Genomic DNA, 18507 nt, shown 5'->3' with positions numbered 1-18507 from the left:
ACTGGTAACATAATGTTAATATACCACTGGTAACATAATGTTAATATACCACTGGTAACATAATGTTAATATACCACTGGTAACATAATGTTAATATACCACTGGTAACACAATGTTAATATACCACTGGTAACCCTAATGTTAATATACCACTGGTAACATAATGTTAATATACCACTGGTAACATAATGTTAATATACCACTGGTAACATAATGTTAATATACCACTGGTAACATAATGTTAATATACCACTGGTAACATAATGTTAATATACCACTGGTAACACAATGTTAATATACCACTGGTAACATAATGTTAATATACCACTGGTAACATAATGTTAATATACCACTGGTAACAATGTTAATATACCACTGGTAACATAATGTTAATATACCACTGGTAACCCTAATGTTAATATACCACTGGTAACACAATGTTAATATACCACTGGTAACAATGTTAATATACCACTGGTAACCCTACTGTTAATATACCACTGGTAACACAATGTTAATATACCACTGGTAACATAATGTTAATATACCACTGGTAACCCTAATGTTAATATACCACTGGTAACATATTGTTAATATACCACTGGTAACCCTAATGTTAATATACCACTGGTAACATAATGTTAATATACCACTGGTAACCTAATGTTAATATACCACTGGTACCATAATGTTAATATACCACTGGTAACAATGTTAATATACCACTGGTAACATACAGTTAATATACCACTGGTAACAAAATGTTAATATACAACTGGTACCATAATGTTAATATACCACTGGTAACAATGTTAATATACCACTGGTAACAAAATGTTAATATACCACTGGTAACATAATGTTAATATACCACTGGTAACATACAGTTAATATACCACTGGTAACACAATGTTAATATACCACTGGTAACCCTAATGTTAATATACCACTGGTAACACAAGGTTAATATACCACTGGTAACCCTAATGTTAATATACCACTGGTAAGATAATGTTAATATACCACTGGTAAGATAATGTTAATATACCACTGGTAACATAATGTTAATATACCACTGGTAACATAATGTTAATATACCACTGGTAACCTAATGTTAATATACCACTGGTAACAATGTTAATATACCACTGGTAACATAATGTTAATATACCACTGGTAACGCTAATGTTAATATACCACTGGTAACAATGTTAATATACCACTGGTAAGATAATGTTAATATACCACTGGTAACCTATTGTTAATATACCACTGGTAACCTAATGTTAATATACCACTGGTAACATACAGTTAATATACCACTGGTAACATAATGTTAATATACCACTGGTAACATAATGTTAATATACCACTGGTAACACAATGTTAATATACCACTGGTAACCCTAATGTTAATATACCACTGGTAACACAATGTTAATATACCACTGGTACCATACAGTTAATATACCACTGGTAACACAATGTTAATATACCACTGGTAACCCTAATGTTAATATACCACTGGTAACCTAATGTTAATATACCACTGGTAACACAATGTTAATATACCACTGGTAACCCTAATGTTAATATACCACTGGTAACATAATGTTAATATACCACTGGTAAGATAATGTTAATATACCACTGGTAACATAATGTTAATATACCACTGGTAACATAATGTTAATATACCACTGGTAACCCTAATGTTAATATACCACTGGTAACAATGTTAATATACCACTGGTAACCTAATGTTAATATACCACTGGTAACATAATGTTAATATACCACTGGTAACCCTAATGTTAATATACCACTGGTAACAATGTTAATATACCACTGGTAAGATAATGTTAATATACCACTGGTAACATAATGTTAATATACCACTGGTAACACAATGTTAATATACCACTGGTACCATACAGTTAATATACCACTGGTAACACAATGTTAATATACCACTGGTAACATAATGTTAATATACCACTGGTAACACAATGTTAATATACCACTGGTAACAATGTTAATATACCACTGGTAACAAAATGTTAATATACCACTGGTAACATACAGTTAATATACCACTGGTAACCTAATGTTAATATACCACTGGTAACACAATGTTAATATACCACTGGTAACCCTAATGTTAATATACCACTGGTAACACAATGTTAATATACCACTGGTACCATACAGTTAATATACCACTGGTAACATAATGTTAATATACCACTGGTAACACAATGTTAATATACCACTGGTAACACAATGTTAATATACCACTGGTAACACAATGTTAATATACCACTGGTACCATACAGTTAATATACCACTGGTAACATAATGTTAATATACCACTGGTAACCCTAATGTTAATATACCACTGGTAACATATTGTTAATATACCACTGGTAACCTAATGTTAATATACCACTGGTAACATAATGTTAATATACCACTGGTAACATATTGTTAATATACCACTGGTAACACAATGTTAATATACCACTGGTAACCTAATGTTAATATACCACTGGTAACATAATGTTAATATACCACTGGTAACATATTGTTAATATACCACTGGTAACATAATGTTAATATACCACTGGTAACACAATGTTAATATACCACTGGTAACATAATGTTAATATACCACTGGTAACCCTAATGTTAATATACCACTGGTAACATATTGTTAATATACCACTGGTAACCCTAATGTTAATATACCACTGGTAACATAATGTTAATATACCACTGGTAACATAATGTTAATATACCACTGGTAACATAATGTTAATATACCACTGGTAACATAATGTTAATATACCACTGGTAACATAATGTTAATATACCACTGGTAACACAATGTTAATATACCACTGGTAACATAATGTTAATATACCACTGGTAACATAATGTTAATATACCACTGGTAACAATGTTAATATACCACTGGTAACATAATGTTAATATACCACTGGTAACCCTAATGTTAATATACCACTGGTAACACAATGTTAATATACCACTGGTAACAATGTTAATATACCACTGGTAACCCTACTGTTAATATACCACTGGTAACACAATGTTAATATACCACTGGTAACATAATGTTAATATACCACTGGTAACCCTAATGTTAATATACCACTGGTAACATATTGTTAATATACCACTGGTAACCCTAATGTTAATATACCACTGGTAACATAATGTTAATATACCACTGGTAACCTAATGTTAATATACCACTGGTACCATAATGTTAATATACCACTGGTAACAATGTTAATATACCACTGGTAACATACAGTTAATATACCACTGGTAACAAAATGTTAATATACAACTGGTACCATAATGTTAATATACCACTGGTAACAATGTTAATATACCACTGGTAACAAAATGTTAATATACCACTGGTAACATAATGTTAATATACCACTGGTAACATACAGTTAATATACCACTGGTAACACAATGTTAATATACCACTGGTAACCCTAATGTTAATATACCACTGGTAACACAAGGTTAATATACCACTGGTAACCCTAATGTTAATATACCACTGGTAAGATAATGTTAATATACCACTGGTAAGATAATGTTAATATACCACTGGTAACATAATGTTAATATACCACTGGTAACATAATGTTAATATACCACTGGTAACCTAATGTTAATATACCACTGGTAACATAATGTTAATATACCACTGGTAACATAATGTTAATATACCACTGGTAACATAATGTTAATATACCACTGGTAACATAATGTTAATATACCACTGGTAACCCTAATGTTAATATACCACTGGTAACATAATGTTAATATACCACTGGTAACCCTAATGTTAATATACCACTGGTAACGCTAATGTTAATATACCACTGGTAACAATGTTAATATACCACTGGTAAGATAATGTTAATATACCACTGGTAACCTATTGTTAATATACCACTGGTAACCTAATGTTAATATACCACTGGTAACATACAGTTAATATACCACTGGTAACATAATGTTAATATACCACTGGTAACATAATGTTAATATACCACTGGTAACACAATGTTAATATACCACTGGTACCATACAGTTAATATACCACTGGTAACACAATGTTAATATACCACTGGTAACCCTAATGTTAATATACCACTGGTAACCTAATGTTAATATACCACTGGTAACACAATGTTAATATACCACTGGTAACCCTAATGTTAATATACCACTGGTAACATAATGTTAATATACCACTGGTAAGATAATGTAAATATACCACTGGTAACATAATGTTAATATACCACTGGTAACATAATGTTAATATACCACTGGTAACCCTAATGTTAATATACCACTGGTAACAATGTTAATATACCACTGGTAACCTAATGTTAATATACCACTGGTAACATAATGTTAATATACCACTGGTAACCCTAATGTTAATATACCACTGGTAACAATGTTAATATACCACTGGTAAGATAATGTTAATATACCACTGGTAACATAATGTTAATATACCACTGGTAACACAATGTTAATATACCACTGGTACCATACAGTTAATATACCACTGGTAACACAATGTTAATATACCACTGGTAACATAATGTTAATATACCACTGGTAACACAATGTTAATATACCACTGGTAACAATGTTAATATACCACTGGTAACAAAATGTTAATATACCACTGGTAACATACAGTTAATATACCACTGGTAACCTAATGTTAATATACCACTGGTAACACAATGTTAATATACCACTGGTAACCCTAATGTTAATATACCACTGGTAACACAATGTTAATATACCACTGGTACCATACAGTTAATATACCACTGGTAACATAATGTTAATATACCACTGGTAACACAATGTTAATATACCACTGGTAACACAATGTTAATATACCACTGGTAACACAATGTTAATATACCACTGGTACCATACAGTTAATATACCACTGGTAACATAATGTTAATATACCACTGGTAACCCTAATGTTAATATACCACTGGTAACATATTGTTAATATACCACTGGTAACCTAATGTTAATATACCACTGGTAACATAATGTTAATATACCACTGGTAACATATTGTTAATATACCACTGGTAACACAATGTTAATATACCACTGGTAACCTAATGTTAATATACCACTGGTAACATAATGTTAATATACCACTGGTAACATATTGTTAATATACCACTGGTAACATAATGTTAATATACCACTGGTAACACAATGTTAATATACCACTGGTAACATAATGTTAATATACCACTGGTAACCCTAATGTTAATATACCACTGGTAACATATTGTTAATATACCACTGGTAACCCTAATGTTAATATACCACTGGTAACATAATGTTAATATACCACTGGTAACACAATGTTAATATACCACTGGTAAGATAATGTTAATATACCACTGGTAACCCTAATGTTAATATACCACTGGTAACATAATGTTAATATACCACTGGTAACAAAATGTTAATATACAACTGGTAACATACAGTTAATATACCACTGGTAACAAAATGTTAATATACAACTGGTACCATAATGTTAATATACCACTGGTAACAATGTTAATATACCACTGGTAACAAAATGTTAATATACCACTGGTAACATAATGTTAATATACCACTGGTAACATACAGTTAATATACCACTGGTAACACAATGTTAATATACCACTGGTAACCCTAATGTTAATATACCACTGGTAACACAAGGTTAATATACCACTGGTAACCCTAATGTTAATATACCACTGGTAAGATAATGTTAATATACCACTGGTAAGATAATGTTAATATACCACTGGTAACATAATGTTAATATACCACTGGTAACATAATGTTAATATACCACTGGTAACCTAATGTTAATATACCACTGGTAACATAATGTTAATATACCACTGGTAACCCTAATGTTAATATACCACTGGTAACAATGTTAATATACCACTGGTAAGATAATGTTAATATACCACTGGTAACCCTAATGTTAATATACCACTGGTAACAATGTTAATATACCACTGGTAACCTAATGTTAATATACCACTGGTAACATACAGTTAATATACCACTGGTAACATAATGGTAATATACCACTGGTAACATAATGTTAATATACCACTGGTAACACAATGTTAATATACCACTGGTACCATACAGTTAATATACCACTGGTAACACAATGTTAATATACCACTGGTAACCTACTGTTAATATACCACTGGTAACCCTAATGTTAATATACCACTGGTAAGATAATGTTAATATACCACTGGTAACACAATGTTAATATACCACTGGTAAGATAATGTTAATATACCACTGGTAACATAATGTTAATATACCACTGGTAACCTAATGTTAATATACCACTGGTAACCCTAATGTTAATATACCACTGGTAACATAATGTTAATATACCACTGGTAACATAATGTTAATATACCACTGGTAACCCTAATGTTAATATACCACTGGTAACATAATGTTAATATACCACTGGTAACCCTAATGTTAATATACCACTGGTAACCTACTGTTAATATACCACTGGTAACCCTAATGTTAATATACCACTGGTAAGATAATGTTAATATACCACTGGTAACATAATGTTAATATACCACTGGTAACCTAATGTTAATATACCACTGGTAACCCTAATGTTAATATACCACTGGTAACACAATGTTAATATACCACTGGTAACCTAATGTTAATATACCACTGGTAACATAATGTTAATATACCACTGGTAACCCTAATGTTAATATACCACTGGTAAGATAATGTTAATATACCACTGGTAACATAATGTTAATATACCACTGGTAACCTAATGTTAATATACCACTGGTAACCCTAATGTTAATATACCACTGGTAACACAATGTTAATATACCACTGGTAACCTACTGTTAATATACCACTGGTAACCCTAATGTTAATATACCACTGGTAAGATAATGTTAATATACCACTGGTAACACAATGTTAATATACCACTGGTAAGATAATGTTAATATACCACTGGTACCATACAGTTAATATACCACTGGTAACACAATGTTAATATACCACTGGTAACACAATGTTAATATACCACTGGTACCATACAGTTAATATACCACTGGTAACACAATGTTAATATACCACTGGTAACACAATGTTAATATACCACTGGTAACAATGTTAATATACCACTGGTAACAAAATGTTAATATACCACTGGTAACATACAGTTAATATACCACTGGTACCATACAGTTAATATACCACTGGTAACACAATGTTAATATACCGCTGGTAACACAATGTTAATATACCACTGGTAACAATGTTAATATACCACTGGTAACATAATGTTAATATACCACTGGTAACCCTAATGTTAATATACCACTGGTAAGATAATGTTAATTTACCACTGGTAACACAATGTTAATATACCACTGCTAACATAATGTTAATATACCACTGGTAACCCTAATGTTAATATACCACTGGTAAGATAATGTTAATTTACCACTGGTAACCTAATGGTAATATACCACTGGTAACCCTAATGTTAATATACCACTGGTAACATAATGTTAATATACCACTGGTAACATAATGTTAATATACCACTGGTAAGATAATGTTAATATACCACTGGTAAGATAATGTTAATATACCACTGGTAACATAATGTTAATATACCACTGGTAACCCTAATGTTAATATACCACTGGTAAGATAATGTTAATATACCACTGGTAACATAATGTTAATATACCACTGGTAAGATAATGTTAATATACCACTGGTAACATACTGTTAATATACCACTGGTAACATAATGTTAATATACCACTGGTAACATAATGTTAATATACCACTGGTAACCCTAATGGTAATATACCACTGGTAACATAATGTTAATATACCACTGGTAACATAATGTTAATATACCACTGGTAACATAATGTTAATATACCACTGGTAACATAATGTTAATATACCACTGGTAACATGATGTTATTATACCACTGGTAACCCTAATGTTAATATACCACTGGTAACCTAATGTTATTATACCACTGGTAACCCTAATGTTAATATACCACTGGTAACCTAATGTTAATATACCACTGGTAACACAATGTTAATATACCACTGGTAACCCTAATGTTAATATACCACTGGTAAGATGATGTTAATATACCACTGGTAAGATAATGTTAATATACCACTGGTAACATAATGTTAATATACCACTGGTAACATAATGTTAATATACCACTGGTAACCTAATGTTAATATACCACTGGTAACATAATGTTAATATACCACTGGTAACCCTAATGTTAATATACCACTGGTAACAATGTTAATATACCACTGGTAAGATAATGTTAATATACCACTGGTAACCTATTGTTAATATACCACTGGTAACCTAATGTTAATATACCACTGGTAACATACAGTTAATATACCACTGGTAACATAATGGTAATATACCACTGGTAACATAATGTTAATATACCACTGGTAACACAATGTTAATATACCACTGGTACCATACAGTTAATATACCACTGGTAACACAATGTTAATATACCACTGGTAACCTACTGTTAATATACCACTGGTAACCCTAATGTTAATATACCACTGGTAAGATAATGTTAATATACCACTGGTAACACAATGTTAATATACCACTGGTAAGATAATGTTAATATACCACTGGTAACATAATGTTAATATACCACTGGTAACCTAATGTTAATATACCACTGGTAACCCTAATGTTAATATACCACTGGTAACATAATGTTAATATACCACTGGTAACCCTAATGTTAATATACCACTGGTAACATAATGTTAATATACCACTGGTAACCCTAATGTTAATATACCACTGGTAACCTACTGTTAATATACCACTGGTAACCCTAATGTTAATATACCACTGGTAAGATAATGTTAATATACCACTGTTAACATAATGTTAATATACCACTGGTAACCTAATGTTAATATACCACTGGTAACCCTAATGTTAATATACCACTGGTAACACAATGTTAATATACCACTGGTAACCTAATGTTAATATACCACTGGTAACATAATGTTAATATACCACTGGTAACCCTAATGTTAATATACCACTGGTAAGATAATGTTAATATACCACTGGTAACATAATGTTAATATACCACTGGTAACCTAATGTTAATATACCACTGGTAACCCTAATGTTAATATACCACTGGTAACACAATGTTAATATACCACTGGTAACCTACTGTTAATATACCACTGGTAACATAATGTTAATATACCACTGGTAACCCTAATGGTAATATACCACTGGTAAGATAATGTTAATATACCACTGGTAACACAATGTTAATATACCACTGGTACCATACAGTTAATATACCACTGGTAACACAATGTTAATATACCAATGGTAACACAATGTTAATATACCACTGGTAACAATGTTAATATACCACTGGTAACAAAATGTTAATATACCACTGGTAACATACAGTTAATATACCACTGGTACCATACAGTTAATATACCACTGGTAACATAATGTTAATATACCACTGGTAACACAATGTTAATATACCGCTGGTACCATACAGTTAATATACCACTGGTAACACAATGTTAATATACCACTGGTAACACAATGTTAATATACCACTGGTACCATACAGTTAATATACCACTGGTAACACAATGTTAATATACCGCTGGTAACACAATGTTAATATACCACTGGTAACAATGTTAATATACCACTGGTAACATAATGTTAATATACCACTGGTAACCCTAATGTTAATATACCACTGGTAAGATAATGTTAATTTACCACTGGTAACACAATGTTAATATACCACTGCTAACATAATGTTAATATACCACTGGTAACCCTAATGTTAATATACCACTGGTAAGATAATGTTAATTTACCACTGGTAACCTAATGGTAATATACCACTGGTAACCCTAATGTTAATATACCACTGGTAACCTAATGTTAATATACCACTGGTAACATAATGTTAGTCTGTCTGTCTGTCTGTCTGTCTGTCTGTCTGTCTGTCTGTCTGTCTCATAATGATGTTGTATTGGTTCAGGACGGTGTTAAAGCAGCCAAGCGGAGCCTGCAGACGGACATCCAGACAGCCGTCCATAAGATCTACCAACAGCTGTCTGTCACTCTGGAGAGAGCCCTGCAGGCCAACAAACATCACATAGGTGAACATCACATTATTACAAACCAGGGTTCTGCTATACAGGTCCTGGAGAACAACTGTGTGTGCAGGCTTTCGGTCCAGCCCTGCAGTAACACAGCAAGTCTACGCCACCAGTACTTCTTCAGGATGTAGTTGGAGACCACCGCTATAGAGTAACTCCCATTCCCTCGTCTGCCTCTCACCGTCTCCCTCTCTCTCCCCCTCCCGAATACGGAAAGACACATTTCAGTTGAATACATTCAGTTGGGACAACTGACTCGGTATCCCCCCCCCCTTTTTCCCCTTTCCCTCTTTCCAGAGGCCCAGCAGCGCCTCCTGCTGGTGACAGTGTTTGCCCTGAGCGTGCGTTACCAGTCTGTGGACGTGTCCCTAGCCATATCCAGTGGCCTCCTCAACGTGCTGTCACAACTGTGTGGGACAGAAACCCTGCTGGGACAACCACTCCAGCTGCTACAGAAACCAGGCGTGTCCCAGCTCAGCACTGCCCTGAAGGTAGCCTCCACACGACTACTGCAGATACTGGCCATCAGCACCGGGTAAGACAGGGCTCTCTGCACTAAACACACTGATAAATATATCTTACATATTCGTGTCGTCAGATGTGTCGTATCTGGTTGATCTATAGGGCCGGTTTCCCGGGTCCAGATCAAGCCTGATCCTGGACTAAAACAGGACTTTCAATTGAGATTGTCCTTCGAGCTTGATTCTTTGTCCAGTAGTAGTTATGAAACCCAACCCAGAAAGATTGTTGGTACATCTTTCTGTATCTACAAAACTTTCCAAATGCCGTGTGACTGACTTCTCTCTCTCTGTGTGTCTCTGTGTCTCCAGGACGTATGCAGACAAGCTAGGACCCAAGGTGGTCCAGTCCCTGTTGGACTTGCTGTGTAGCCAGCTGAAGAACCTTCTCTCTCAGGCAGGAGTCAGCCTGCTCACTGCCTCCCCAGGGAAGAACCAGGACAAGAAGACAGAGGATGGAGCCGACACAGACAAGACAGACTTCAGAGGTGGGAAAGGACTTGTGTGTCATGCAGCGTGACAGGAAGTCGCTTTGCATCAAATAATAGTGTTATTATATTATATTAGGAGGAGGACTGGGTAAAGGGTACTAGTGATTTAGTATATTAGGAGGAGGACTGGGTAAAGGGTACTAGTGATTTAGTGTGTTAGGAGGAGGACTGGGTAAAGGGTACTAGTGATTTAGTATATTAGGAGGAGGACTGGGTAAAGGGTACTAGTGATTTAGTATATTAGGAGGAGGACTGGGTAAAGGGTACTAGTGATTTAGTATATTAGGAGGAGGACTGGGTAAAGGGTACTAGTGATTTAGTATATTAGGAGGAGGACTGGGTAAAGGGTACTAGTGATTTAGTATATTAGGAGGAGGACTGGGTAAAGGGTACTAGTGATTTAGTATATGAGGAGGAGGACTGGGTAAAGGGTACTAGTGATTTAGTATATGAGGAGGAGGACTGGGTAAAGGGTACTAGTGATTTAGTATATTAGGAGGAGGACTGGGTAAAGGGTACTAGTGATTTAGTATATTAGGAGGAGGACTGGGTAAAGGGTACTAGTGATTTAGTATATGAGGAGGAGGACTGGGTAAAGGGTACTAGTGATTTAGTGTGTTAGGAGGAGGACTGGGTAAAGGGTACTAGTGATTTAGTATATTAGGAGGAGGACTGGGTAAAGGGTACTAGTGATTTAGTGTGTTAGGAGGAGGACTGGGTAAAGGGTACTAGTGATTTAGTATATTAGGAGGAGGACTGGGTAAAGGGTACTAGTGATTTAGTGTGTTAGGAGGAGGACTGGGTAAAGGGTACTAGTGATTTAGTGTGTTAGGAGGAGGACTGGGTAAAGGGTACTAGTGATTTAGTGTGTTAGGAGGAGGACTGGGTAAAGGGTACTAGTGATTTAGTATATTAGGAGGAGGACTGGGTAAAGGGTACTAGTGATTTAGTATATTAGGAGGAGGACTGGGTAAAGGGTACTAGTGATTTAGTATATTACGAGGAGGACTGGGTAAAGGGTACTAGTGATTTAGTATATTAGGAGGAGGACTGGGTAAAGGGTACTAGTGATTTAGTATATTAGGAGGAGGACTGGGTAAAGGGTACTAGTGATTTAGTGTGTTAGGAGGAGGACTGGGTAAAGGGTACTAGTGATTTAGTATATTAGGAGGAGGACTGGGTAAAGGGTACTAGTGATTTAGTATATTAGGAGGAGGACTGGGTAAAGGGTACTAGTGATTTAGTGTGTTAGGAGGAGGACTGGGTAAAGGGTACTAGTGATTTAGTGTGTTAGGAGGAGGACTGGGTAAAGGGTACTAGTGATTTAGTATATTAGGAGGAGGACTGGGTAAAGGGTACTAGTGATTTAGTATATTAGGAGGAGGACTGGGTAAAGGGTACTAGTGATTTAGTGTGTTAGGAGGAGGACTGGGTAAAGGGTACTAGTGATTTAGTGTGTTAGGAGGAGGACTGGGTAAAGGGTACTAGTGATTTAGTATATTAGGAGGAGGACTGGGTAAAGGGTACTAGTGATTGTAAGAGCTGTCGCTCTCCTCATCCTCAGATGAGGTGAGGAGAGAAGGATCTTCTGACCAAAATGCGGGTTCAGGGAAATATGCCATCTTTATTATAAATTACAAACGATGAAGATGGTAACACGAAACAAAACAAAACACTTTCAAAACTACAAAATAACAAAACGACGTAGAACGAAAACCTGAACATAAACTTACATAACTGAAACGTAAACTCACGAACAGGCAACAGACGACATCGAAACAAAACGAACAGCCAAACAGTCCCGTTTGTGAATATACATCGAATAACGACACGAAGACATCACAGGAGACAATCACCCACAAACACACAGTGATAATGCCCTACCTAAATATGACTCTTGATTAGAGGAAAATGCAAACCACCTGCCTCTAATCAAGAGCCATACCAGGCACACCGAAACCAACATAGAAACAGATAACATAGACTGCCCACCCAAAACACATGCCCTGACCATAAACACATAAAAAACAACATAAAACAGGTCAGGACTGTTACAGTACCCCCCCCTCAAGATGCGCACGCCGGGCGCACAAGCACAAAGTCCAGGGGAGGGTCCGGGTGGGCAGTTGACCACGGTGGTGGTTCCGGCTCAGGACGCTGTCCCCATACCACCATAGTCACTCCCCTCTTCTTTCTACCCCTTCTAATGCCCACCCTAACACTACCTTCCCCTAAATAAACAGCTAGCACCAGGACAAGGGGCAGCACCGGGACAAGGGGTAGCACCGGGACAAGGGGCAGCACCAGAACAAGGGGCAGCACCAGGATAAGGACCATCACTGGGACAAGGGGCAGCACCGGGACAAGGGGCAGCACCGGGACAAGGGGCAGCACCGGGACAAGGGGCAGCACCGGGACAAGGGGCAGCACCGGGACAAGGGGCAGCACCGGGACAAGGGGCAGCACCGGGACAAGGGGCAACACCGGGACAAGGGGCAGATCCCGGCTGAAGGACTCTGGCAGGTCCTGTTTGGACGGCTCTGGCAGGTCCATGCTGGCTGACGGCTCTCTACGCTCATGGCAGGCTGACGGCTCTTGACGATCATGGCAGGCTGACGGCTCTCGACGCTCATGGCAGGCTGACGGCTCTCGACGCTCATGGCAGGCTGACGGCTCTCGACGCTCATGGCGCTCTGACGGCTCTGGCTGCTCATGGCTCTCTGACGGCTCTGGCTGCTCATGGCTCACTGACGGCTCTGGCTGCTCATGGCTCTTTGACGGCTCTGGCTGCTCATGGCTCTCTGACGGCTCTGGCTGCTCATGGCTCTCTGACGGCTCTGGCTGCTCATGGCTCGCTGGCGGCTCTGGCAGATCCTGTCTGGTTGGCGGCTCTGGCAGATCCTGTCTGGTTGGCGGCTCTGGCAGATCCTGTCTGGTTGGCGGCTCTGGCAGATCCTGTCTGGTTGGCGGCTCTGGCAGATCCTGTCTGGTTGGCGGCTCTGGCAGATCCTGTCTGGCTGACGGCTCTAGCGGCTCCTGTCTGGCTGACGGCTCTAGCGGCTCCTGTCTGGCGGATGGCTCTGTAGGCTCATGGCAGACGGGCGGCTTTGCAGGCTCATGGCAGACGGGCGGCTTTGCAGGCTCATGGCAGACGGATGGCTCAGACGGCGCTGGGGAGACGGATGGCTCAGATGGCGCTGGAGAGACGGATGGCTCAGATGGCGCTGGGGAGACGGATGGCTCAGATGGCGCTGGGGAGACGGATGGCTCAGATGGCGCTGGGGAGACGGATGGCTCAGATGGCGCTGGGGAGACAGATAGCTCTGTAGGGAGGAGAAGGAGAGACAGCCTGGTGCGTGGTCTAGGCACCGGCTGCGCTGGAGAGGAGGAAACAGCAGGAGAGAGAACCCGGAGAGACAGCCTGGTACGGGGGGCTGCCACCGGAGGACTGGTACATGGAGGTGGCACCGGATATACCGGACCGTGAAGGAGGACACGTGCTCTTGAGCACCGAGCCTCCCCAACCCTACCAGGTTGAATGAACCCCGTAGCCCTGCCAGTGCGGCGAGGTGGAATAGCCCGCACTGGGCTATGCAGGCGAACCGGGGACACCACCTGTAAGGCTGGTGCCATGTACACCGGCCCGAGGAGACGTACTGGAGACCAGCTACGTTGGGCCGGCTTCATGGCACCCGGCTCGATGCCCAACCTAGCCCTCCCAGTGCGGCAAGGTGGAATAGCCCGCACTGGGCTAAGCACGCGTACTGGGGACACCGTGCGCTTTACCGCATAACACGGTGTCTTACCAGTACGACGCCTTCTACCTCCACGGTAAGCACGGGGAGTTGGCTCGGGTATCCTACCCGGCTTTACCACACTCCTCGTGTGCCCCCCCCCAAGAAATTTTTGGGTCTTACTCACGGGCTCCCAACCGCGTCGTCGCGCTGCCTCCTCATACCAGCGCTCCTGGGCTGTGGCTGCCCTCTTCTCCTCCTTAGGACGGCGATATTCCCCTGGTTGAGCCCAAGGTCCTCTACCGTCCAATATCTCCTCCCAAGTCCAGAAATCCTTATTGCTCCCTCGAGCATTCCCATACCGCTTGGTCTCTGTATTTTGGTGGGTGATTCTGTAAGAGCTGTCGCTCTCCTCATCCTCAGATGAGGTGAGGAGAGAAGGATCTTCAGACCAAAATGCGGGTTCAGGGAAATATGCCATCTTTATTATAAATTACAAACGATGAAGATGGTAACACGAAACAAAACAAAACACTTTCAAAACTACAAAATAACAAAACGACGTAGAACGAAAACCTGAACATAAACTTACATAACTGAAACGTAAACTCACGAACAGGCAACAGACGACATCGAAACAAAACGAACAGCCAAACAGTCCCGTTTGTGAATATACATCGAATAACGACACGAAGACATCACAGGAGACAATCACCCACAAACACACAGTGATAATGCCCTACCTAAATATGACTCTTGATTAGAGGAAAATGCAAACCACCTGCCTCTAATCAAGAGCCATACCAGGCACACCGAAACCAACATAGAAACAGATAACATAGACTGCCCACCCAAAACACATGCCCTGACCATAAACACATAAAAAACAACATAAAACAGGTCAGGACTGTTACAGTGATTTAGTATATTAGGAGGAGGACTGGGTAAAGGGTACTAGTGATTTAGTGGCTGACTAGAATCACTTGATTGGATTGATCGTTTTTTTTTTTCAAATCGATTTTTGGGGAACTTCTAAAGTTTTGTCAATACAGATGGTAGTGGTGAAGGTGCATAAAGATGGCAGGACATTTTGTCAATACAGATGGTCGTGGTGAAGGTGCATAAAGATGGCAGGACATTTTGTCAATACAGATGGTCGTGGTGAAGGTGCATAAAGATGGCAGGATGTTTTGTCAATACAGATGGTCGTGGTGAAGGTGCATAAAGATTGTAGGATTCACACATGATGTCATTGTTTTGAAACGGCACCCTGTAGAACTTCACTCTGTAATATGTTGTTGTTGTTGGAGTGGAAACAGCACCCTGTAGAGCTTCACTCTGTAATATGTTGTTGTTGGAGTGGAAACAGCACCCTGTAGAACTTCACTCTGTAATATGTTGTTGTTGTTGTTGTTGTTGTTGTTGGAGTGGAAACAGCACCCTGTAGAGCTTCACTCTGTAATATGTTGTTGTTGGAGTGGAAACGGCACCCTGTAGAGATTCACTCTAATATGTTGTTGTTGTTGTTGTTGTTGTTGTTGGAGTGGAAACAGCACCCTGTAGAACTTCACTCTGTAATATGTTGTTGTTGTTGTTGTTGGAGTGGAAACAGCACCCTGTAGAGCTTCACTCTGTAATATGTTGTTGTTGGAGTGGAAACAGCACCCTGTAGAGCTTCACTCTGTAATATGTTGTTGTTGTTGTTGTTGTTGTTGTTGTTGTTGTTGTTGTTGGAGTGGAAACAGCACCCTGTAGAACTTCACTCTGTAATATGTTGTTGTTGGAGTGGAAACAGCACCCTGTAGAACTTCACTCTGTAATATGTTGTTGTTGGAGTGGAAACAGCACCCTGTAGAACTTCACTCTGTAATATGTTGTTGTTGGAGTGGAAACAGCACCCTGTAGAACTTCACTCTGTAATATGTTGTTGTTGTTGGAGTGGAAACAGCACCCTGTAGAGCTTCACTCTGTAATATGTTGTTGTTGGAGTGGAAACAGCACCCTGTAGAACTTCACTCTGTAATATGTTGTTGTGTTGGAGTGGAAACAGCACCCTGTAGAACTTCACTCTGTAATATGTTGTTGTTGGAGTGGAAACAGCACCCTGTAGAACTTCACTCTGTAATATGTTGTTGTTGTTGGAGTGGAAACAGCACCCTGTAGAACTTCACTCTGTAATATGTTGTTGTTGGAGTGGAAACAGCACCCTGTAGAACTTCACTCTGTAATATGTTGTTGTGTTGGAGTGGAAACAGCACCCTGTAGAACTTCACTCTGTAATATGTTGTTGTGTTGGAGTGGAAACAGCACCCTGTAGAACTTCACTCTGTAATATGTTGTTGTTGTTGTTGGAGTGGAAACAGCACCCTGTAGAACTTCACTCTGTAATATGTTGTTGTTGTTGGAGTGGAAACAGCACCCTGTAGAGTTTCACTCTGTAATATGTTGTTGTTGGAGTGGAAACAGCACCCTGTAGAACTTCACTCTGTAATATGTTGTTGTGTTGGAGTGGAAACAGCACCCTGTAGAACTTCACTCTGTAATATGTTGTTGTGTTGGAGTGGAAACAGCACCCTGTAGAGCTTCACTCTGTAATATGTTGTTGTGTTGGAGTGGAAACAGCACCCTGTAGAGCAGGGGTGTCAAAGTCAAATGGACGGAGGGCCAAATAAAAAATTTAGCTACAAGCCGAGGGCCGGACTGTTCGAATGTTCATTGAAAAATTTTTAAATGACGCATATAGTCTAGTGAACCTAATTGAACCTACTGAAAACCTAACAAATATATTCCAATATGATCAGATAAATAAAGCAATATTTTCTTATGGCTCTGTCAGTAATCTTTAATTTTCAACAGACACAAAAGACAAATTTCCTTTATATAAAAATCCCCATAACATGAACATTAAATGAAAGAAACCGGTATTCAAGGCACCATCAGTAGCCTATATTTTCTATTTTAGCAAAAGTGGGCTAAATTTACTTCAAAGAAAAAAACAATAATAGCAATTTTCTATCATCCACTCAACTGAAATATTTTTAAAATATAATTGGATTGAAATACAATAAAATAAAGTGCAAAAATCTATTAATCAAAAACAACACTTTGTTTAAGGAGAAGTAACATGCAGTGAAAACAAATATTAAACTTTAACTTTTAAACTTGAACTGAGTAAAAACTCTAAATATGTGATTGCACAGTAATGTTCACTTGTTTGAGGTTGAGGGTGATACTTGGTGGTGTCCCATCTTTTCCACAAGTTCATCAATGTTCGGGGTAAGGCTCTGAGCTGAGGAAATCCTCAGAATTGAGTGGAGGTGTTCAGCAGTAAGTCGACTTCTGTGTGATGTTTTGTTCAGGTTCATCAAAGAACAGTTGTTCACA

The 18507-nt window shown here is 38.5% G+C and overlaps 1 protein-coding gene across 1 annotated transcript in view; it reads left to right on the top strand.

The window, feature by feature from the left end:
- LOC129846928 (probable E3 ubiquitin-protein ligase HERC1) overlaps nucleotides 1–18507 on the top strand; it is a gene marked incomplete at both ends in the record, with an annotated part of 100203 nt that overhangs the window by 30567 nt on the left and 51129 nt on the right. Inside the window, 3 exon segments of the mRNA XM_055914744.1 lie at nucleotides 10260–10380; nucleotides 10678–10915; nucleotides 11211–11386. Coding sequence (XP_055770719.1) covers nucleotides 10260–10380; nucleotides 10678–10915; nucleotides 11211–11386 — 535 coding nt within the window.

This window comes from Salvelinus fontinalis, unplaced genomic scaffold (assembly GCF_029448725.1).
Source record: "Salvelinus fontinalis isolate EN_2023a unplaced genomic scaffold, ASM2944872v1 scaffold_0657, whole genome shotgun sequence".
NCBI lineage: Eukaryota > Metazoa > Chordata > Actinopteri > Salmoniformes > Salmonidae > Salvelinus > Salvelinus fontinalis.
This window is presented reverse-complemented; position numbering and strand designations above follow the sequence as displayed.